This window comes from Brachyhypopomus gauderio, chromosome 10 (genome assembly GCF_052324685.1).
Source record: "Brachyhypopomus gauderio isolate BG-103 chromosome 10, BGAUD_0.2, whole genome shotgun sequence".
Classification (NCBI taxonomy): domain Eukaryota; kingdom Metazoa; phylum Chordata; class Actinopteri; order Gymnotiformes; family Hypopomidae; genus Brachyhypopomus; species Brachyhypopomus gauderio.
In genome coordinates this window covers 22,009,609-22,034,637 of record NC_135220.1, presented here as the reverse complement: position 1 = coordinate 22,034,637, position 25,029 = coordinate 22,009,609, and the positions used below count along the sequence as shown (strand labels likewise).

General features: G+C 44.1%; 2 protein-coding genes across 3 annotated transcripts in view; one reads left to right on the top strand and one right to left on the bottom strand.

Annotated features, from left to right (window-relative positions):
• Positions 1–2,651: 2,651 nt before the first annotated feature.
• Positions 2,652–14,838, top strand: fez1 (fasciculation and elongation protein zeta 1 (zygin I)). 2 transcript variants are annotated; one of them, XM_077020469.1, is made up of 10 exons: positions 2,652–3,019; positions 5,104–5,479; positions 7,868–7,919; positions 10,462–10,548; positions 11,535–11,691; positions 12,287–12,564; positions 13,285–13,365; positions 13,461–13,536; positions 13,769–13,834; positions 14,000–14,838. In XM_077020469.1, the coding sequence occupies exons 2-10, from the start codon at positions 5,154–5,156 to the stop codon at positions 14,014–14,016; spliced, it is 1,140 nt and encodes a 379-aa protein (XP_076876584.1). In that variant the 5' UTR covers positions 2,652–3,019; positions 5,104–5,153; the 3' UTR covers positions 14,017–14,838. The 2 variants fall into 2 exon arrangements, with proteins under 2 accessions (XP_076876584.1, XP_076876583.1); XM_077020468.1 differs by having other exon boundaries at positions 2,653–3,019; positions 7,820–7,919.
• A 326-nt stretch (positions 14,839–15,164) lies between these two features.
• esama (endothelial cell adhesion molecule a) overlaps positions 15,165–25,029 on the bottom strand; it is a 66,998-nt gene continuing 57,133 nt past the window's right edge. The window contains exons 2-7 of the mRNA XM_077020467.1: positions 20,097–20,239; positions 19,730–19,925; positions 19,276–19,431; positions 18,971–19,093; positions 17,535–17,673; positions 15,165–17,236 (exon numbers count right to left, since the gene is read on the bottom strand). Of these exons, the coding sequence (XP_076876582.1) occupies positions 16,783–17,236; positions 17,535–17,673; positions 18,971–19,093; positions 19,276–19,431; positions 19,730–19,925; positions 20,097–20,239 (1,211 nt within the window). The 3' untranslated portion in view covers positions 15,165–16,782. The remainder of the gene's footprint in view (positions 17,237–17,534; positions 17,674–18,970; positions 19,094–19,275; positions 19,432–19,729; positions 19,926–20,096; positions 20,240–25,029) is intronic.

Below are 25,029 nucleotides of genomic sequence, written 5' to 3'. Positions count from 1 at the left end.
TTTCTGAAGTAGGTGGGTATAGAGTGAAGGATTGTGCCTGTTTCATGGAGTATAATGATCAAAGAATGAAAGGGCTCAGAGGAGAATTGTTATGATGAGCAGGATGCTCACAGTCAAGCACAATGAAGCTAAATACGACTCTGGTGCGCCAACGGATATTTCTGAATGTACAACTTGTAGTTCTATAGCACAGATGGGCTATAACAGCAAACAGCTTGAATGCCGTTGCACAAGGTAAAAAGTTTAAAAATCCCAGAGCAGCATAAAATTGTCAGATGAATTCATATTTTTGTTGCACTGATGGAAGGGTCAGAAATTGGTGCAAGCAGCATAAATTGATGAGCTCTTCCTGTCAGGTGTCAACAGACTGGTGGACATGGAGGAATGGTGTGGGGATTGTTTTCTTGGCACACCCTGATACCTGTGGTCGGATGTTAGGACAATAGGCCTTAGCTATAACTGGATGGATGTTGGAACAATAGGTCTTACCTATGACCTCACTGCGGATGGATGTTAGGACACTAGACATTAGTTATGACCTCACTGTGGTGGGACATTAGACCTTACCTATGACCTCACTGTGAATGGATGTTGGGACAATAGAGCTTTACCTATGACTTCACTGTTGAAGATAGTATGACATAATATGCAGTAGTATGAGGCAGTATGCGATAGTATCATGTAATATGAACAGTGATGTCAGTAACGTGTTACTCTAATCTTATCACTTTTTACAGTAACGAGTAATATAACGAGTTACTATTTCCAGTCCAGTAATCAGATTAAAGTTACTTATCCAAGTAACTGTGCGTTACTATTTTTATTTTCCTTAGTAAAAAATATATTTTTGCTTTCTTCAGTTATACTTTTGCGTCTGACCGTAGCAGTCGACTCCGCAGAGCTCCGACTGTGAGAGCGCGAGCGTGTTGATGTAATTCTGTGCAGTGTTCTCCGTAATGATATGTGGTAGTGTAAAGAAATACCCCTTAAAAACAGGCGAAGGAACATTTACCTAACGAATTTTAATGTTGTATTATGTTCCAGGTTTGAAAAGTGCTGGAATTTTGGCTAACGTACTTAAAAATACTTGAAATTGTATTGGTATTTCGTTTCACAACAAATAGCTGTCTGATTGAATAGTTCGCTTGTATTACGTTTACAAATACATTTACAAATAATACCGCGCAGCAACTCCAACGTAATGTAAGGAGATACATTGTGACTGTTAAATATGCACTTCCAATCAAGTGAGTATTGGAAAAACTCATTTTGCGTAATCTAACGTAGTCACTTTTAAAATCAAGTAATATGTAACGTAACTAAGTTACTTTTTAAACGAGTAATCAGTAATCGGATTACTTTTTCAAGGTAACTAAGCCATCACTGAGTATGAAGTAGTATGAGATTGTATGGGGTAGTATATGGTAGTATGATGTAGTATGAAATAGTATAACATAATATGATGTAGTATGAGGCAGTATGCAGTAGTATGAGGTAGTTTGATATAGTATGACGTAGTTTGACCTAGTATGATGTAGTATGATATAGTATGGGGTAGTATATGGTAGTGATTGTTTGCGCGTGTGTTTTGTTCAGTGAGATTGTGTGATTTTAATAAGTTACAAATACACGCAATATGAACGTTGCATTCAATGGTTTTATGAATATGGTAAGTTGTTAAAGTATGTGAAAGCCACGGTTTGCCGTGCCGGATGTTATCCTGACCATCTTTATGTGGAAGCTTGTGTGTAAATTTTATTATTGAAGACAGCGTCACAATCCTTCCATCCCCGCCTGCAGCGTGTGGCATGTGGTGCGAGTGTAAATTGTAGAGAGCTTTGTCTATAATCTGCTAAATCACATGCTAATCTGTTACGTATGCATGGAGTCCATCAGCCTGTGCACACACAATAGTGGCCAGATCAATGTGTTCATGCTCAGGTTTGTGTTTGTCTGTGTGTGTGTGTGTGTGTGTGTGTGTGCAAAGAATGGAGATCAAATTAAAATCAACCGGGGATTAGAGGCAATGACTACAAACAAAATGTGACATCACAAATGGTGTGTTTTTGAGTGTGCATTTTAGAAGAGAGGAGGTGATTCAGTGGCTCATGTGAATGGACATAGCTTCTGTATTCCCCATCACTTCACATTAGCTACAGCCGTGCACAGGACCTCTGGCGATATTTATTCAGGTAATTCACATGTAAATTGACCTGTGCTTGTTTACAAATGTATTAAAATCACCGGGTCAGTACAGCCTATTGGCGGAGACCTTTTGTCGATCTGATGGCAGGAAAATGTTGCCTGCTTTGTTTCTTTTGTCTCTGGTCTTTCAATCTTTATCGAAGTGAAACCCTGCTGTTGAGCATTGGAGACATTAGGGGGCGCTGTGTGCTCCTGCACACTTGTGCACTGCGAATGTATGGAGAGCACCGGAGAAGGGCCAGGACTCCAGCCGTCAGCCCAGAACAGTTCATGACAAAGAGAAACAAGGTGTGAAGGTAGAGCCTTCCACCATCGCTTCCTCCCCCCCACAATCCCTCTCTTGTGAATATGGAGGCCTCAGACAGAGGGAGAGAGGGAGGGAGGGAGAGATGTGGGGGCGTGGACAAAGTGAGCAAATGAGGAGAGAAGCAGGAGGGGGAGGGGCAGGGATGATTCGGTCAGTTGCCGTAGCGATGCGCAGGCTCCGTAAGCAGAGCAAGGCTGCTGCTTATTGATCAGAAGTAAAGCTCCTGCACCTCCTCTAACCCAGGCTCCGAGCAAGAGCAGCATTACACACACACACACACACACACACACACGCTCGCGCACAAGCAGCCATTGTGAAAGACATTGCTCCTGCTATCTGTGCTCGGGTCTGTGTGCGTAAGACGCCGCAAAGGAGTCCAAGAGAAATGAGAGCCTGTGCTATTGCGCCATCGTGCTTGGGATTCGCTGATGGTGACATGGTCCTGATCTGCTCGGACTAGGAGGGGTTCTCGCAAACCTGCTACACAACACAGAGATTTGACTGCAGGTAATCCCCTCTCTTCCCTACAATCCTCCATTGTTTTCACTCCGTTTCCATCTCTAGGGAGTGTGTAACCTTCGTCTCCTCCTTCCTCTCTATGCATCCACTGTTTCATTCCTCCTCTTCCTCATTTTTTTCCTTCATAGGTTCAGTGTGTTTCCAGTGTGTATTTTTTCTGACATTCATATACATTCCTATACTCAATGTTCAATGTAGCATCAGTATATTGAGTGTCGTATTAAATTAGAAATTCTTCGTTCCATACGGCGTGGTTTTAGAAGACCCTCATTTAATCTGTGTCTGATACATGGTGGCTTGGTTTATTTCACCCCAGCCATCTCACCCCACCATGCTTTTGTTTTTTATTCCCGCTCCGCTAGTGGCCTGTTAGATATTTATTACCTGAGATGCACATGCCGTATTAACACATCAAACCAGGTGCACAGATCAGCCAGCTCTGATGTCTCTATGTATAGCCATTGCATGCAGTATATTTATTACACTGCAAAAATGTCCACTTGAATAGTATTATGCACTTATTTTAGGTATTGCATCAGAAATGTGAAAATGACAATTTGTTCCCCAGTTCAGAGCTGGAAAGGTCACACAGAACAGGATTTCTCTCTTTTTCTTTGGCCATGGGATTTGCTTTCCAGCGATTGGCCTTTTGTCAACGTTCTATTTCCGATCCAGAACAATGCTGCCTTTGCTCTCCTCCTCTAGAGTGATTCAGGACATGCTACCTGTCACCATGGTGCTACACCGTGTGACCTGTCCCTGGTGTTAAGATTACTTAGTGCTGTGTGCTGGGTTTGGGCTGGTATTGGCCTCATGCTTGGAGTCAGGAAGACATCCAAAGCTAGGCATATATAAAGATCAAAGATTATATCATAAATACACACACACACACACACACACACACACACACACACACACACACACACACACACACACACACACACACACACACAAGCAAACAAAGAGACATTAGGCACCATAAAGCAATAGATAGCATTAGTGAAGGGGTACTTTGCTGAGTAATGCATTGCAGAAGGAAAGGCCTTTAGGCAGTCCTGTTTAAATGGATTTTGATGCGTCTGCCTTTTGACTGGTGATGTTCAAGTTTCACACACCCTTTCCTGTGCATTCATGTCAACAATATATAGGGCATATTTCTCAAAGACTTTGAAGTAAAATCACTTATACATTGACACTTTGTGAAAACCAATGTTCTTCTACTTATTTTTTTAAACTTTCAAAATACTTTGGGATACTTAGTTCACTTAATATAGCATTTATTTCTTTTTCTGTCTTAAAATTCATTTCTGCAGGTGCTGTTGGTTTAGTTATGTACATTTAGTGTGTACTTGTTATACATCAATATATAAATCATAGACACATCTAGTTGTAACAACCTATCCTTCTGGTGTTCTCTTGCTCATGGTCACCGAGTAAAGCATGTGGCTAAATTATGATGAAAAGTTGATATCATACTAAATAGACATTGTTGGAGTTTTCGCTTTTTTCACACTAGCTGCCTGAGGATCCACTTGACAAGCTTGTCCTGTGTGGCGGATGTTTTTTAAAGAAAAAACATTTGAACCTGAACCTTTGGGTGGTGTGACATGAATGAATACATATTTGAATGAAGATATTTGAATGAAAATTTCTAAATGCTAAACTCACTTTACTCACTTGGATTAAGAATGAACTGTGATTTTTTTTTTAGTGTTGTAGACCTAGACTCAGCATTTCCAGATACACTATTTGGCAGTGGGAAAGGCTCTAACTGGTACAGCCTTATTAACTGAAACCTTCTGATGCTGATGCCTCTTCTGTGATTTTACTCCTTGCATGAAACAGAGACAGCTAATGTTCTGAAACCCCATTTTGTGAGCTTAAATAATTCACTAAACATGCATTGGTGGTTTATTCACTTAAAGTGGCTTCCCTTTGTTGCTATTCTATACTACACACTGCTTGTCTCTCGCAATGGCCTCTAATTAAAGCCTCAATGTCAGTGTAAATTTTGAGATCCTTTCTAATTCATGCTCTGCTAACTCACACATTTTTGTTGCTGTGTTGGTCAGGGCCGTGATTGTGTTGATCTTCAAACGGGCAAGTGTGCGAGGCTAGTGGCATGGAGGCTCCACTTGTCTGTCTGGATGAGGAGTTCGAGGACCTGCGGCCCTGCAAACTGGACGAGCTGGAGGTGGATGCAGTGCTGGGCCCCTGCCGGCCCTGTGGAGCCCCACCACCTCTGGTCCCGCTCAGCCGGGAGGACTTCTCAGAGCTGGAGAACTTCTCTGAGATGATGAGCTTCAAGTCCATGGAGGACCTCGTGAATGAGTTTGATGAGAAGCTCAATGTGTGTTTCCACAACTACAACACGAAGACGGAGGGTCTGGCCCCTGTGCGCAACCAGTCACACACTGAAGAGGATGAGGAGCGACTTCAGGACGAAGAGTGAGTGTGTCTTTTTCCATGCTTTCCATTCAGTATTCACATTTGTGATACATTTTTCAAATTATTATTTATATGGAGGTGTCTGTCAGACTAATCAGCCCAGTATTTTATTAATATTTAGGAAATGCTGATTAAAAATGTTATTTTTTTTATAAGTAAGAGAATATATAACCAGCCTTTATTTACAATGTCTGTTAGATATAAACAGACTTACAATTAAAGCAGAAACTTTAACAGGTATAGATAAAGACCTCAGGCTATAGTAAGTGTCTGTAGCTTAATAATAAGGCTACGTTCACATTACAAGCTATAGTCTTTTGCTGACATCGCATTTTCTAATCTTGACGTTTGAACTTTATAATTACAAGTGATATGTATGTCTCATATGATATGATAGATATGTATATGAACGCATTTGTACTCTGAAACGGCACATTTATGCACGTCACCTGCATCACCAACGACAAAAAACGTCACATTTTTTTTAGATGACTCATATTATTAAAACATGCTAATTGGTCGCGCTAGAAGCTCATGCGTGTATGACATTTTGTCTTGGAGGACGGCAAACATTTCTTATGTATATAATGAGGTAAAAAAAAAAACGGGTGAAAAAGCTTTTGTTGTATTCGCAGCTGCTGCGGTCCCTGCTGTCCTCTTCCTCCATTGTTGTTTTGACAATGTCACCGCTACGCGCATGCGTATAGGCGAAGAGCCTAACGTTCTCTTTGACCGTTCTCGTTCAAGACGCAGTCAATAATTGGAAACGAATCCCATAGGACCACGTGTGATTTTAAAAGATTGAATTTATGTGTCCACAAAGCCCTGCAAAAATTATGATTTGAGTCACATGTAGGCAAAAAAAATTGATTTGAGACACTTCATGTTGGTAATGTGAATGTAGCCTAACTAAAATGTCCATGTCACCTAAATACAGCTTCCATAATGCTGTAGTTAACACAAAACTGTGTGTGTGTGTGTGTGTGTGTGTGTGTGTGTGTGTGCGTGTGTGCGTGTGCGCGCATGCACGCGTCCTGAATGATTTACCATATTTTGATATGCTTCAGAGCTTTAGTTTGTCTCAGACTGTCTGTTGGCTAGATGTCACCATATTGTTCTTTGGCTCGAGGATCTCAGACAGTTTTCACTCTGCCTTGAATATAAAATACTCCCTCTAAATATCTAGTGGTGCAGAACCATTTTCAGTATTTCTATTGAGGGGTTCTTGAGCACTCATCAATGAAATATCAATACCGGTATCGATATTAGAGAAAAACATTGATGTTATCGCATTGATGTGATGCTTGTTTAAGGGTTTCTTGTGTTAGCAAGTCAGTTCAGGGCCAGCGTGGTGTTGTGCTACTCACAGGTTCCTGCTGGGATCTGTTCTTCTTCCCTGTGGCTCCTGTTCTTGGCCCGATTACACACACACACACACACACACACACACACACACACACACACACACACACACACACACACACACACACATATATATATATATATATATATATATATATATATATATATATATATATATATATATATATACCTATTTCACACACACATACCTATTCCTGTTCTAGACTAGAATAAGAATTCAGCAGAAAATATCATTTGCATACTAAGCCATGTGATGTGAAGCCATTTCATGTGCAGGTCCAGAGTTTTTGAGTTGTACACTGATGACTGAGAATTGTGGAACCGTAACTGGGTGTTTGGTCTGGGTTCAGAGTATGAGATGGGTCAGTAGCAGTTTGTTTGGCAAATGGGTCAGTACCAGCTTGTTCCTGCTGCGGTGCTCCTCTGGAAGTCTTTGGTGCAAGCAAGTGTGCGTATGTGTGTGTGTGTGACTGTGTGTGTGTGTGTGTGTGTGTGTGTGTGTGTGTGTGTGTGTGTGTGTGTGTGTGTGTGTGTGGGTCTAAGGTCACAGCCTTGTGAATGAGTGCTTGTTCCCTGACTGGCCAGTAAGACTGGGAGGTGTGGTCGAGCCCACCCTAGTGGGCATACAGACAAGAAACAAAAGAACATCTTTGTCATTCAGTATGTTATGTAGCCTAAATAGGCAAAGAAATTACTGCATAGTAACGTGAATCTGGTTCACATTGCTTCATATTATAAACCCCCTGTACAGGTGTGAATTGCACTCATGGTTATGGCATTTGAATCACTTATACAGTTGTTCCACTTTAAACCTGCATGTGCTTATTTGTGTTTGTCAGTTTTGTGTTTGTTTTGTGTAATTTCTAGGCCATGTCTTGCTGTAACTCACATTACAGCAGGACTCTTGTATGTTTAGCATGTTTATGTCTGTGTAAATGTGTGTGCTTGTGTTTGTAGTGTGTGGGACGCTCTGACTGATAACTACATGCCATCCTCTGTGTCCAGCTGGGACAGCTCCAATTCAGAGACACTGAACGGCAACCTCTCAGATGACGAGGTGAGTAGGGTTACGACTGATTCTTCGAATATCATATAAATTTAATACATCTCATTACATGTCATGTACATTGTTAAACACAGCATTATTACATCTTGTGTTATGTCTCCGTTTGACAGACAGTCTGTCTCTGACACTTCACGTCTTTTCACATATCTGTCTGAATACAGCATTGCTGGCAGCATTCATACTTGGAAGTAATATGCCTGCAACAAAAGATATTTATCTCTCTCTCTCATGCTTTTTCTCTTTCTCTGTCTTTCTCCCTCTTGGCATACAGCCAGACTCTTGTCTCTGCACCAGACACACACTGTTCAAGCTGCACATAATGGGTGTCAGAAATGTTAACTCTAGAGCTCTTAGCTGTTCTCTCAGCCATGTGTGAGATGTCCAACAGATGAGAGACCGGACCTGGAGTGTTCACACCAGTCCACTCACACCACTCCACACCACTCACACCACTCCTACCTCACACCACACCACTCAACACACACCACACCACTCCTACCCACTCACACCACTCCACACCACTCACACAACTCCTACCTCACACCACACCACTCAACACACCACTCCTCCCCACTCACATCACTCAACTCACACCACTCCTGCCCACACCACTCCTACTCAATCACACCTCACCACACCACACAGACCACACCTCACCACACCACTCACACCACACCACTCCTACTCACTCACACCTCACCACACCACTCACACCACTCCTACTCAATCACACCTCACCACACCACTCACACCACTCAACTCACACCACTCCTACTCACCCATACCTCTCCACACCACTCACATCACACCACTCGTACCCACTCACACCTCACCACACCACACCGCACCACTCCTACCCACTCACACCTCACCACACCGCACCACTCCTACCCACTCACACCACACCACAACACTTAGACCACACCACTCCTACTCACCCATACCTCATCACACCACTCACATCACACCACTTCTACCCACTCACACCACACCACACCACTTAGACCACACCACTCCTACCAACTCACACCTCACCACACCACACCACTCGTACCCACTCACACCTCACCACACCACACCACACCACTCCTACCCACTCACACCACACCACAACACTTAGACCACACCACTCCGACCCACTCACACCTCACCACTCACACCACACCACTCGTACCCACTCACACCTCACCACACCACACCACACCACTCTTACCCACTCACACTTCACCACTCACACCACTCCTACTCACTCACACCACACCACTCACACCACACCACTCACACCACACCACTCACACCACACCACTCACACCACACCACTCACACCACACCACTCACACCACACCACTCACACCACACCACTCACACCACTCACACCACACCACTCCTACCCACTCACACCTCACCACTCCTACCCACTCACACCACACCACAACACTTAGACCACACCACTCCTACTCACTCACACCACACCACTCACACCACACCACACCACTCACACCACACCACACCACTCACACCACACCACACCACTCACACCACACCACACCACTCCTACCCACTCACACCTCACCACACCGCACCACTCCTACCCACTCACACCACACCACACCACTCCTACCCACTCACACCACACCACACCACTCCTACCCACTCACACCTCACCACACCACACCACACCACTCCTACCCACTCACACCACACCACACCACTCCTACCCACTCACATCACACCACACCACTCCTACCCACTCACACCTCACCACACCACACCGCACCACTCCTACCCACTCACACCACACCACACCACTCCTACCCACTCACACCTCACCACACCACACCACTCCTACCCACTCACACCACACCACACCGCACCACTCCTACCCACTCACACCACACCGCACCACTCCTACCCACTCACACCACACCGCACCACTCCTACCCACTCACACCACACCGCACCACTCCTACCCACTCACACCACACCACACCACTCCTACCCACTCACACCACACCACACCACTCCTACCCACTCACACCACACCACACCGCACCACTCCTACCCACTCACACCTCACCACACCACACCACTCACACCACTCCTACCCACTCACACCACACCACACCACTTCTATCTGCTCCACTCAAAGCACAGAGTTATAATAATGATAATTACAACAAAGATAAAAAACATGTAGCTTTTTAATCTGGAAGAATTACTTGCCCCAATATATAATCAGATGTTTGAGGTGATAATTCACCTAAAAAAACTCTTTTCACGCATTCATGTGTTCATAAAAGAATATCTGAAGTCATTCAAGACTAGTGCACTAACACATGCACTAGTGTGTAGCAGACTGCTGAGACTCCGGGACCCTGAATTCTCCAGTGCTGAATATGGAATACTACAGAAATGCAGAATAAAGTAGACATTTGCTGCTATGCCATTTATCTTGTATTGGCATGACACTAATTTTGTCAAACTTGGTGTGAGGGTTGCCATAACAACCCTGCTACTCCCATTCCTTTTATAGATCCATGAAAAGGAGGAGGAAGAGATGAACGAAAAGAATGAAAATGGCAACTGTCTCAGTGAGGAGTCTCTCATCACTGCTGACCAGGTGAGCTGTCTGAGCGAGGAGTCCCTGACCAGGTGAGCTGTCTGAGCGAGGAGTCCCTGACCAGGTGAGCTGTCTGAGCGAGGAGTCCCTGACCTGGTGAGCTGTCTGAGCGAGGAGTCCCTGACCTGGTGAGCTGTCTGAGCGAGGAGTCCCTGACCTGGTGAGCTGTCTGAGCGAGGAGTCCCTGACCTGGTGAGCTGTCTGAGCGAGGAGTCCCTGACCTGGTGAGCTGTCTGAGCGAGGAGTCCCTGACCTGGTGAGCTGTCTGAGCGAGGAGTCCCTGACCTGGTGAGCTGTCTGAGCGAGGAGTCCCTGACCTGGTGAGCTGTCTGAGCGAGGAGTCCCTGACCTGGTGAGCTGTCTGAGCGAGGAGTCCCTGACCTGGTGAGCTGTCTGAGCGAGGAGTCCCTGACCTGGTGATCTGTCTGAGCGAGGAGTCCCTGACCAGGTGAGCTGTCTGAGTAAGGAGTCTCTGACCAGGTGAGCTGTCTGAGGGAGGAGTCCCTTATCACTGCTGAGCAGGTAAGCTGGCATCAGAGGACATTTTTCCTTCAGGTACTTGCTGATAGTGGACCGCTCCTTCGGTGAAGTGGAAGTTTGTTCTATGTTGAGTCTGATTGTATCAGATTGTATTGTCACTGTGGAATGGTGGTTCGTGCTCTGGGAGAAGTATACTTCTAAATTTGTCCTAGCTCAAATTTAGTATAGTAAGCTTCATTTTAACTAGAGTGTGAAGTGGTTTAATTCATGCAAGGCTTTGGCAAAGTGTTCGTGGTAACAGTATAATATATACTACATTCACTCTATTATTTGGTAACATTCCTGATGCTCTGAAATGTATGTATTGATTCAGACTGCTATTAATCACAACAGGAGATTTACTGTGTCCGTTTAATACAAGTTTTCATTTTTGACAATTCAAAAATGTGTATGTGTGTTTGTGTGTTGTAAATATACGTTCACACCTCCATCTTAATCTTCATCAGGTGATAGAGGAGATCGCTGAGATGATGGGGAACTCTCCTGACCCGGGTGAGACTGAGGAAGAGGAAGAAGATGAAGAAAGTGGGGTCACCAACTCCTCTTTGCTGGCGGAGATCCGCGTTCTCTCTCAGGCTTTAAATAACAACTGTTCCTACGAAGGTCAGACAACAGCCAGAACGAAACACGGTGCTCTAAGTGGTCTAATAACTGTCTGACTCACCAATATCTGTGTTCCAGTATGCTAAATATCAGGCTAAAGACTCTCATGAGATATCCCTCTCTGGTGCACAGTCAATATAGGAACTTCATTTTCTTACCAAATGGTTTTCTTGAATGTAATGCAATTACACCTACATGAAAATCCATGCTCAAAGGTTTAAGGCTCAAATGAGATGCCATCATTGCCACTACTGTAGATTCAAAGTGTAAGCAGCAGCTCCCTCTTGTGGTCAAGTGAAGCACAAGAAATTGCCGCTTTGTAATTAATTTACTACATTCATTAATAACATTAAAGAAAAAATTTTAATAAAGAAGCATGGATAAAAAAACCAACATTACAGGTGTAATTCTGTGGAATGTTTTAGTATGTGTCTGTGTTTCTAAGTGTTCTTATGATGTACGACGTTGTCCCGTTTTGACTTACACATTAACCTCACCTGAATGTTTTGTCTTCATTTTGTCTGACTGTGTTTTCCATTTAACCCCCAGAGCAAAGTAAATCAGTTTAGCTGACCATGCTCACTCTGTGTGGCAGGACTGAGTCTGATGCCCAGCTCCACCCTGATGGAGCTGCTCCGTCGCGTGCAGGCAGCCATCCAGGAGTTCTCGGAGGAGCTGGTGGCCCAGCTGGCCCGCCGTGAGGAGCTGGAGTTTGAGAAGGAGGTGAAGAACACGTTCATCACGGCCCTGATGGAGGTGCAGAACCGGCAGAAGGAGCAGCGGGACCTGAGCAAGCGGCGGCGCAAAGACAAGGCCATGAGCATGCAGGCCTCCACCCGCCCGGAGAAACCCGCCGGGAGCATGCCAGCCAAGGTGAGAGACAGAGAGACAGAGAGACAGAGAGACAGAGAGACAGAGAGACAGAGAGACAGAGAGAGAGAGAGAGAGAGAGAGAGAGAGGGGTTTGCCCTTGTTGTATGTGCAAGAGAGAGAATGGGTTCATTAGTACGCCTGTTTATGTGTTTGTGTGTGAGAGAATGAAACTGAGTGACAGTGAGTTAGTAGGAGAATCTGAGGTACTTTCTGTAGTCAGAGTGTCTCTGGTTAATGGGCCAGAAACTGACATCCATTAGCTAAAACTGCACTTAGCACTTACTGGAAGAGCAAAGGAAGCATTCTCAGACATCCACCCGCATCAGACTGAGGTTGAGCTAGTGCTGTCTGCACTGTTACTGTAATGGATTTACTTTCATGGTTGTAGTTATAGCTCTGACTCAAACTCATGTGAACATCACAGATTGGACTCTTCATGTTTTTTCATGGTAGAACTTTCTCTGATTTAGGAAGGTCAGTCAGATTCTTCACAATCCTGTGGTGTTAAAAGTGGATACGTCCATCATGTGATCTTCTGGGAAAAAAAAAAAGCCTGAAGCTAAGAAGTCTGATCCAGACAAAAATAAGTTCTTATTCAGTTTCTTGAAAGGTCCAGTTGCAGAGGCCAAGGGTGTTTTTACTGTTTGATAGGAGCTAAGAGAGGTTTGAGAGGTGTTTGAAAGGTGTTTAATTCTACATGTCTCAACATGTATTATGCAGCGGTTTAGTATGGAAGGACTGTCGAACATCCTGCAGACAGGGATCAGACAGACGTTTGGGAACTCAGGGACAGAGAGACAGGTGAGTGGTATATGTGTAATTTTCCCAAGTGGAACTACACCCACAGCATTGTCTGTTCCTCTGAAAGTTGCTTCGTTTTCTGCTGTTTTGCATAGTACCTAAACACAGTTATTCCATATGAGAAGAAAAGCTCAGCTCCATCCGTAAACGAACTTCAAATGCTCACGAAAAGTAAGTTCATTGGTACTGTACTTGAACCTGGGTTACAATTTCATGTAAACACATCTGTGCAGTGCATCACATAATTTGTCTTCGACTATAGTTGCCTAAGTAGCATGTTCTTAAAATAAATGTACAAAACGCAGAAATAGACGAAAGGCTGAAATAAACCCAATGGAGCGGTTGAATGTAAAAACGTTACGTCCACTCTGACGTTCACGTGGTTCTGCTTCCTTCCTTTTAGTCTTGTCTGCCATGAAAGAGGACAGCGATAAAGTTCCAACCCTGCTAACTGACTATATACTGAAAGGTAAACATACTCCGACTTCTTCTAAGGTCTGAATTACAATCAGCCCTCAGAAATATTCACCAGGTTCCGAGCGTTTCTCGTTAAAGGTCACAAATCGCAGTGAAGCGACTCGTTTGTTTTGGAGTGTGCGTCCGCCTCTGACTGCGTCTAACCTCTGTTTTGCAGTGCTGTGCCCCACATAAACTGCTGCTTCTGCACTCCTGTCTGTGGGACTGTGGAGAAGGCAGATGGTCTCTCTCCCTTTCTCCTCGTGCTCCAGCCCCTTCTGCATGAGCTCTCTCACCTACCCATCATCAAAGGACCCTGGACATCTAATCGTCCTCCCTGTGCTTCAGCTGGTTCACCCCTCACTGTCCATCCTACCTGCCCACGCCCGAGAGGCCGGTACAGCGGTGCTTTTCACACGGTTTCCTTCACCTTATATCTGACCAACGGGGCAAAAGCCATACGCCGCATGTTAGGGGGAGACAGTTGAGCGCCCGGTTCACTCTCTGATCAGGTATCTCTATATTGTTATCTATTTTTTTTAAGCTAAGCCCATTCCGAGGGTGCTGCATTCATTCCTGTGTGTCCAGATCGCAGGTGTGTTTGGCAGACGTCGCCACGTAGGTCAAACCTGGACACGTTCTTTGAGAACATCGTTTGATAGTCTGTGCATCTTCTGCTTTTTGCTGTTTCAGTATTGTGGCTTCATTTCAGCAGATAGCATGTTGTAATGTCCAACAATAAAGCCAGTTTAGGGGGAACTCCGCAACGGTAACTCGATGGTAACGTTTTCCTGCAATTTCTGACCATTGATCATTTGTTGATGATAGAACATATTTTTTTTTATCATGTCATTTCTCAGCAGAAAGTGCAGTTTCTTTACTGTATTAGTGTAACAGTCATTATGCCATAATGAACTCATATCTTTAATGTATATATTTCTTATTTACTAAGGAGCATGGAGCAAAGTATGGCTGAGTCAAAGTTCAAATAAATGTCGAAACCTGTGAAGAAAGACATCAGTAGTGTTTGTTTATTTGTGCTCCTCCCTGCTACTTTAAAGCTGTTTGGGAATCGCCATTACCCTCTGCAGCTTTTGACTGAATGCTGATACTATGCAGCTTAATCGAGCATTTAAAAGCAGTAACTCTTCAGTCCTCTAGAGGGGAGCCTTGTAAAGATAACTGCAGTTTTTCCAGGGCTCAATGGGCTGACAGTCAGCCAGTATGCAATGGGCGCTGAATGCAGTTTTCCAGTTAAGAAAATATATTTTTGTATAATTTATTACAATTTTTTGTGTCGTTTTAATAGGATTTCTTTGAAAAAGAACTTTGACAACAAAGCATTCCTTGCAGCCTGTTCTCATTTAATTAAAAATATTTTCTTTTCAATGTACAGCAAATGCCCCGGATACAGAATGTGAGGTCCCCCAGAACACAGCGTGAATTCATAAAAGCTAGAACAGTCCGCCCAGGTTATGGACATACAACACGTGACTGGCCACGTACAGTAATGTGCTCATTCCAAGTCACAGTAATGACTATGTACTACAGAAATGCAGCTCAGAGTACAGCTACAATATACCAAGCACAACATAATTAGGATATCCTGAACCAAGACTCAAATACAAAAGATTTTGCAAAATAATAACATCTCAAAGCACAAATAAAGGACAATCTATCCTGGGTTTTGCAGCATTATGAGAAAAGAGCCTTTGAGGAGAAAAACCACAGCGTTCTGACAAAGAGGTCTCCTGGAGTCTCGCCTTTGTGCAAGTCCCACAGCAGGCCAGAATGTGTGTTTTGTGTACTTTAGTGAAAAGCGATGGGTTCCCCTGCAGTGCTGTGTCCTTGACGTAACTGTTGACCGTGGAAACGGGTCCACTTCTGTAGAAGACCTCACAGGTAACATCATACTGAAAAATGAAAATGACAACACTGTATTCTGTTGGAAAGGAGAACCACACATATGGATTAGCCCTGTGGTTTCTGATCTTCAGTTTGCTTCAGAGTTCTTGTGTAATCAGATACAATGATCACAATACCACATACATACTGGAACATAAATACTCACTGACCTATATATCTTTGGTTTAATATTCAGTCCGCATATAAGCCAAAGAGTTATTTCACTAAGTTGGGAAAATATTGAGCTGGAATAACATTTTACTTTTCAGGTAGAATATTAATTACAACTCATTATCTAAACAATATACATCATTATTGCTATGTTATGTCTCATAGCAATACAGTTAAATTATATTTTATTTACCAAATCCTACATTCTCAGCAAACAGCTGACAAATTAAAAGCTACAACATGCCCATCTAAGCACTAAGTGTGTTTGGCTAAAAACATTTAAAGGTAAAAGTATGTTTTATGTTCATAGCATATGAAAACAACCTTTCCAGGTCAGTTTATTTATTCTGCTAATGTACAAGTGACAAGTGGATTTAAGATACAAATCTAAAAAGGTGAAGTATATAATGTGCTAGAATACATTTTTGACATGTTTTACCACCTCTACTTTTTAAAAAGACACATGAATAAATCACTGACCACATTCATGGCAGAAACAAACACCTGGATCCTTTTAGTGATGGTGAACTGCAAATTCTCCATTACACCATATCAGTAATTTCACATCAAGGCCAGGCCTTACACTGACTTTCCTGGAATACTCTGTAAAAGGCTAAAAATGTTAAAAGTGAATCTATTAAATAACAGAATAAATGTTTAAAAAACAGTTTTGTGTTTTTTAGAATTTAGTTTGCACAAATTCTTAATACATATGTAAAAAACCATTTTAAAAAAATCATTACATTAAACAAAGTTTCATCACACTGCATTTGCTCAGGACACAGGCGTCCAAAGGACCGCGGTGGTTGATGAAGCCGCCTGTCTAGTCAAATCCAAATACAGTTCTCTAATCTCCATTCCACCATGACGTCCAGCGGATGTGGCTCACACCAGAGAGCCTGCCTGGTTCTGTGCTGGCACCATGATGGGAACTCCACCCATGCGGGAGATGTTGGCGATGCTGATGCCGGAGGGGATGTGAGGCGGATGCGGTGGAGGTTGCTGGGACATATCTGTCCTGGGCATGGAGTCTCCACCGAAGGTGGATAAAACGAGCGGTTGGGCGGGGCTAGTGCTGTAGCCAGGAAGAGTGTTCTCAGGGGTCGGCGAGATGGCAACGGGGCGGGGCCGGTAACCCATGATGCTGCCTGTAGCCGTGGTGATGGATGCGGTGTCGGAGATGGGGTGGGCGTGGGGATACGGGTAGGGGTTGTGGCTGTGGGTGTCTTGGGGGTGAGAGACAGAATTCATGGAAGATAGGGTGCCATTTTTAGAGATGATGTCCGAGCCAGTGCCGCTCTTTATCCACGAGATACGCTTGGGAGCTTGAGCGTCCTCCCTGTTTCTCACGCACACACACACACACACACACACACACACACACACACACACACACACACACACACACACACACACACACAATTTAGGATACATTGTACATTTACTATTTATCACTTTTATTCATAGTGACATACAAGTGATTTATCATCTACTCATATTTGTCTCATCTACCTCAGTTTCAAACAGAGCTACATTCCATAAGAGGGAATATCTGCCTACAAGGGTCCAAAGAAACTGATCACTGTACATCCTCATATAGAGTAGAACCATGATGGCCCATAAAGTAGGAGACGTACTTGATGTCATTGGCCAGATCGTCCTCTGTGGTCCGCCTTCTTTTCCATAAGTAAAGGATGAGGAAGATGAGGAGGATGAGGAGGATCAGGCATACAATTGCACCCACCGTGGCTCCAGCTATCACCCCGGCGTTAGTGGCTAGGCAGCAGAAACACGACATATACCACATAGTCTCACAATTGTACATCAAGCTCAGCAGAGATGGGCACTCAAGTGAGCGACTCCAGTCTTCAGACTTCACTTGAAACTCGTACCTAATGATTCTTGACTCGACAAAAAAACAAACCTCAAGAACAAGAGTCAGTCTGTTATCCAAGTGCTGTGTGAAAATACTTTTTTTCCTTACTTGTTGCTATTATTCCTTACTTTTGTTTAGGTGATTTGGGACACACCCCTTTTTACATGACATATAACAACATCCGCTTATCGCGAGCGGGAAATCTGAGAGAAAGATCAAATGTAAACAAATGAGGTTGCCATGGCTACGGCTGAAGTGTCACATGTGGAGCTTGACTATAGGGAGTTTAAATCCTTGGATCGAAGGATGCAACGTGTAAAGAATGTAGGAAACAGACACTCGATCACCACATAAAAATTGATAAGGCACATGAAAACATCCAGATAGGTATGTTTAGTTTATGCTAGCAACTTACCTGCCAATATATTGATTATATACTGCTCAAAAAAATAAAGGGAACACTAATACAACACATCCTAGATCTCAATTAATAAAAATCATTGAAATCAGTTGAAAATCTCTCATTTCTACCTGTTGTCTGTTCCATTTGCACAAGTGTGGATGACTTGGAGTTACATTGTGTTGTTTAAGTGTTCCCTTTATTTTTTTGAGCAGTGTATAATATACAGTAATACGCTTTTCTGAATCTGCGGTGACAGATTACTGCGAAAATGGTAGTTGGTGTCTTTTGCCCTAATTATATCGTATATAAAGAAAATGATAGCATAGCATAGCATGCGCTAAGGAGAGTTCAGCGTCTCAGAAGACGCAGGCGGGCACAAGATGGCGGACAGTACACTTACATGTACATACAGTATGTATGGTATCTTACCATCTTACATGGTATCTGTACATATTTAGTTTTACCTGAACAATTTTAAATGGTAATGTAAATCATATAATTTTTTTAATGAACCAAAGTGTTTTGGTGACATATTTAGTGTTTAACATATGAAGGTAGGGTCTTTAGCTATAGGCCTGTTAGTTGTCCAAAACTCAACTTAGAATCAGGCCTAAACACTTGTGACTTGATTTGGACTTTTGTGGTATTTTGTGACATCCACAAATCTCTGTAAGCTTATCCAAATATTTGGGGACACAGTTGATGAAGTATCTGAATGAAGAGTGTCGAGAGTGTTGCAGTGTAACAGCCAGCATAAGAAGAGGGACAGACAGGTAGGGGGCATCAGGTCATACCAGAGATGACTTCCAGGTTTATGTAGCACTTGGTCTCTCCTACCACGTTGGAGGCCGAGCACTCGTACTTCCCCGACATGTTACTGCTCAGCCTATTCAACTTCAGGGTGCCTGTATTCTCATCTGAAAGACAACACACAAGCACTTTTATGTTTTATTTGCCCAGGTCAACTTGGCAGTCAGTCTAGCCAAATTAAACAACCAATCATGTGCTATGCATGGCACTATTATCAGTGACCATGCAGTGATTCGTTAGTGGACACCGTCACATGGACGCACGACAGGAGCGTGTGTGAAGGACTTACTGAACATGGGAGGGAAGAACACCTCCTTGGACGAGCCGCTCTTGAACCACTTGTACTTGGGTGTGGGTTTGCCAGCGCTGCACTGGCAGTTGAGTGTGACGTTTGCGCCGAGCTCTGGCGTCCCTTGCAGTGTACACTTAGGCACAGCAGGGGGCACTGTGGCACAGAGCAATGGAGGATTAGAAGAACTGTCTCTCCACCCCTTGTAAGGTTTTCCTCAAACAGCAGTCTGCAGCAGTCTTTACTGTGACTGCAGTTATAGATTATTACGCTGTAAGGTTAGGATGTGATTGTCGACTTTGAACATGCTTTTCACAGTTCTGAAAAGCTCCTTTCATAGAAAAATATAATAAAGGATGTGCGTGTGTATTAGGACTCATTATACACGTTGTGTGTGTCTGTATGTCAGTGTGGGTGTGTCACTCTTCCAGTGGGAGTGGTCTCCTACACCTACCTAGCACGTTAAGGGTGAGCTCCTTCAGGGACCCGCTGGAACCAGGAAGGATCTGACACATATATCGCCCTGAATCTGACTCCACCGTGCTGTTCATGAAGATTGACAAATTGTTGTTGGGCATTGGAGAGGCAAAACGCACTCTGGTCTTAAACCGATCCCCAAGATTTACAGAACCATCTGCATATGAAATTACCTAAAGTGATATAGAGAGAAAGATAGAGAATCAATGGCCTAGAAAAAAATCTCTGCAAGCACATAAATCACAACAGTAGTTGAATTAAATCTGGGAGATTCTCCCTTTTCACATATTGAACATTGTGGTCTCTTCTCAACCAGGAGGACTGAACAGACACATACAACCCACCGGTTCAACATTGTCAGCCAGGTAGTTCCAGAGGATGCTGCTCCTGCCAATGTCATTACCGATGTAGGAGGCCTGGAGTAGTACCAACTGCCCCTGTGTTACCTCCACATATGTCTGGGGCATATGAATCTGGGCCTGGATTCCTAGAGAAAGAAACAGAGGGAGGGAGGGAGAGAGAGAAAGAAGAGCAAAAGAGAAAATGAGAGATGGTAGAAAAACCTTAAAGCTCACTGACCTCAGTTGGGTACAAATGTCCATCTCTGTTCAACACTGGTCTTTCTGGTTGTCATCGCATGTATGTAAGCCTATGCAACACAGCAGAGGTGTCCAGACTTTTCTACACAGGTCTGGTGAGTCAGCAGCTTAAACAAAATTATACTCTAACCCAGGGGTGGCCAACCCGTCAGAGACCAAGAGCCACTTTTTTATTGTGTTACAGCAAAGAGCCACATCCTACACATGGGCACGCTTGTACATCCATCCATCCATCCCTCCCTCTCTCCCTCCCTCACACACACACACACACACACACACACACAGGACTTTGGCACAGTTAGAGGAGGTGGGCGCACACAACGAGCTCTGTTATGTACGCTACTGTTGTTTTCTAAGTAAAAAGTGAATAAACTCTGTTATCAGCACTCTTTACAACGCCACTGACCGGCGCTCACCTTTAGGAAGAAGAGAATAGACAGTGTCAGTAGTTTTGAAGCCTCCCTCAGTCGTGTGCGGTGCCTTTGCTGCACCTCGTATGTGATTTATTCCAAAAGGTGTGACAGAAGATGGATTTCCACTACACCGGTTTTAAATGTGTTAGCAGCTCGCTAGGCTTGTAAACCGCGATCCACGAAGGTGTAGCAGTCTGTCGCCCTCAGAGTTGATGAGGTAACCGGGCCACAGCACAGACCGTTAGTGCAGGTGAGAGTGCGGACCGGCTGGGGAGCCGCATGAAACCAAAGAGCCGCAGGTTGGCCACTGCTGCTCTAACCAAACAGCAGCAGCAAGAAGTTCAAATCTTTGAAGTCTGATTAACCGTCTGATTAACCATCTGATTAATTGTGTGGAATCAGACGCAGAGGATCCCTTCCTGGCTAGACTTGGACACCTCTGGTGTTAATGCAGCTCTGGAGCAGACGTAGTTCATCCACATCCAGCAGCACCTCCCTCTCCTTCAACAAAACTCTCCTCAGCATGCAGGTCTGACGCAGGTGATCTTAAAATCACCTCACCGACCTTTAAAGCCTGATTTCACACAGACACATCTAACATATAAAACCAAAACGTAAAGACACTGGTGCGTGTTCCCCTCAACAGTCTTCCGTTATAAGGCAACACCTCACCTTAGAGGTTTAATAGAAACACACCTGGGCTTTCATGCTCCGCCAGTTACTTCTCCCTGTCCAAGGGTCAGTAGGCATTAGAATGTCTTCAGTAGAATGGAAAAGGCCATACGAGACCCAGATACGTAATTCTGATTCTCCATTCTGAGCATTCAGGGAGAGGACCAAATTCTAAAGGGAGGGTGAGTGTCAGATGCTGACATCTGACCAGTTACTAGGGAGTGCCGGGTCATAATTCAGCCCATGCATGAAATAGCAGAGGATGACAAAAAAGGAGAAGTGTCAATCCAGCCATGCACGGGACAGACACTGGGAAGCCCTGCCAGCCAATCAAAAGCAAGAGAACTGGCCCTCAAGCCATTAATGATCTGCCATTATCACAGTCCTCTAATGACAGCTTCCATCAGGCCTAAGAGCTAATCTAATTGAAACGATTTCACCACATTAGCTCATCTAATGACCTACTAAATTACATCTAGCATTCTAGATTCCTGTTTGGAATACTACTCACAGAAACAGCCTTCTGAATATTTTGATTTGAATTTTTAGGCTTGCATGACCATAAGTCATTTTTAATATCTGAAAAAGCTCATATGAAAAGTCTATGCAAGAACGCCTATCACAGTTAATTGCCACCACCAGTATGAATTCACAACCAAATTGACCAAAAGTCGAGAGAGAAGGAAAGAGTAAGAAAGACTTTCACTGGATAGAGGAAGAGGAAGGGAAGGAGAGAAACCGTCAGAGCTGGGTATGCTGCTGAGGACGACAGGTAGAAGATAAGATGAAGATAAATGAGGCAGACCAGCGGAGAGAGAGACACAGTGCCTGACACACAGAGAGAGAGACAGAGACAGAGTGCTTGACAGAGAGAGACAGAGAGACAGAGTGCTTTACACAGAGAGAGAGAGAGAGAGAAAGAGAGAGAGAGACAGAGAGAGAGACAGAGAGAGAGAGAGACTGACAGAGAGAGATGGGGGAGCATGGTAGTTAAGTTGGAATGAGGAACGTTTGCGGTAATCTCTCTTATAATAGAGGACCTGCTCTTAGCCATGCTACGAAGCACACACACGATGAGGCAAGGGGAGAGGAGAGAGAAAAAGCGGAGGGATGTGGGGGGAGAGAGGGAGAGAGAGATGCTGCTATCTGCCGTTTCCCTTTCTGATCTATAGCTATTAATCCAACTAAACAGACCTGAATTATAGACATGCTCTGTTAATCTCACTTCTTTTGCTCTATTCTCAAGAACACAACACATACTGAGCACCTGTCAAACGGCTGAAACTTTCCATAGTAACGTCTGAAACTTTTCCATAGTAACATCTCAAACCTGAACATAGCACAGTCCACTTTTAAGTGCATATTTCTCTGAGCTAAGCACAAGAACAGGAAGAAGTGGAAGGTGAATCTTTATGTCCTGTTCTTCATTAACACAGGCAGTGCGACCTGATTGGTTCTACTGACAGACCTGTGGCTAACCATGTTTATCACATTTAGAAGCATCTTAAGTTTGAATGTAACCCTGTGTTGTAGTAATAACAGTAGTGAAAATATAAAGGCAGTTGAATGGGTACCAATCTTCCAGTGATGCTCTATCCTTGTGGATACTGTGCTGTATCAGTTTTCTTCCAAAGCTTCCACAATATGATATAATGATATTTAAAAGACATGTAACATAATACAAGAGGATATTTTACTATGCTTCATCTGAATAGCATGGCAACAATCAACTACTTGGGGTCATACAGGCCTACATCTCCAGCAGCGTTGACTACGATAATGGTCTCTTAACCGGGATCCGCAAAAAGACCATTCAACAGTTATTCAGTGTTATTCAAAATGTTTCTGTGAGTTTGACCTGGACACAGGGCACATTTTTTCAGTTCTAAAATCTCTATTCTGGCTTCAGAATTGACTTTAAAGTGCTACTACTAGTCTGCAAATCACTGAATAGCAGGAAGGGCAGAGTGACTCTCTGGCTTGCCCTTGGGTGCACTAACATTTCACACAGAAGAACTGAACAGAGCTCCTGTTAATGTGTTTATTCCTCTTCATCCTCAATAGGATGAAGTCTTGATGAGTCAAAGAGCTCCTTCCGCTTCACTTCCTGGCTCGGGGGGAGGCGTCTTCCTCCCTAACCGCCATCAAAGCCTTAAAATCATGTCCCATTCTCATTACAACCTCCAGGGCTTTCTTGGTTCAGAATAAAGTCAAGTGTGTCCTCTGAAATCTCACTGACACTACGTAGAACAATTGGTGGAGCAATGTGACTGGCCAACTCAAAGCTACAGCTCTAACCACGATGGTTTGCATCACAGTACCCTGTGAAAGAATGAGAGATATGATGGAGTTGAGTGTCTGTGACTTGTGATTCGGAGACACCTTGACAGGCGGCTGGCTGGGCAGTGCGGAAGCTCAGCTCCTGGAAGACGATCTGACCATAGCTCCCAGAATCTGACCAAAGCTCTCAGGATCTGACCACAGCTCCTAGAATCTGACCAAAGCTCTCAGGATCTGACCACAGCTCCCAGGATCTGACCACAGCTCCGAGAATCTGACCAAAGCTCTCAGGATCTGACCACAGCTCCTAGAATCTGACCAAAGCTCTCAGGATCTGACCACAGCTCCTAGGAAAAACCACAGAGCTGAGCAGGGAGGCGAGCTTATCTACAGTGAGATGAGCTTATCTACTGCTGCACCTCAAAACCGCTTTGAGGAAAGAAAAAAACAGTGGCTAATTATCAGATAAACAGAAACAGCTCATTTACCCAACCCCCACACCCCAAATACACATGATGGTAATTACAGACAACAGAGCAGAGGATGTATTTGAACCATCACACTGACAGTTAATTCGAGATATGTTTATATGGCATTTGTTTAATTGCTGTGTAAGGATGGGAGGAGGTCTGTGTGTGGCATTATGTAGGGTGTGTGTGTGTTTTGCTTTATTATATCTGCCTATGAGTGAGACAGCAAATGCTGAATGTGAAGTTACAGAGAGCTCACAGGGAAACTGCAGAGAGACTCAGAGTTGAGAGTGAAACATCAGCCTTCTAGTCTGCCTCACTGGACTGAGTACTGATAGAACACTGTACAGCAGCGGTGTAGTAGGGGCAAAGTGCACCTGGAGGTGGACCACCTCCATCCTCCAACCCTCTACTCCCAAACCTCCAACCCTCAACCCTCCACCCTCAATCTCTACCCCAACCCTCCACCCTCAAATCCCCAACCTCCCTCAATCCTCTACCCCCCCAACCCTCCTTGTTCAATTCCCCAATCCCCAACCCTAAAGCCTCCCAACCCTCCACCCTTCCACGGCCCCCTCCCTCCACCTCCTCTACTACGAGTTTCCTTTGCCTTCTACAGCCAAGAGAGACAGGAAGACCTGTGCCTAGTGATAAAAACAAAGATTGGATGCAATCCAAAAGTAGCAATCAAAACACACACACAGGATATAGAGTTTTCCATGAGAGCAGCCTTTTGGGCCGACTTAATCAATCCATCAGCATTAGTGTGGTACACGACGGCTCACAGACCCGCACTTACAGCAGATACAATGTCTCACAGACTCGCACTTACAGCAGATACAA

What these genes read in the sequence shown, in the direction of transcription:
- fez1 (XM_077020468.1), top strand. Translation starts at nt 5,154, where the DNA reads ATGGAGGCTCCACTTGTCTGTCTGGATGAGGAGTTCGAGGACCTGCGG. An exon ending in CTCTCATCACTGCTGACCAG is followed by an intron (nt 10,549 to 11,534) that starts GTGAGCTGTCTG and finishes AATCTTCATCAG; the next exon opens with GTGATAGAGGAGATCGCTGA. An exon ending in TAACAACTGTTCCTACGAAG is followed by an intron (nt 11,692 to 12,286) that starts GTCAGACAACAG and finishes TCTGTGTGGCAG; the next exon opens with GACTGAGTCTGATGCCCAGC.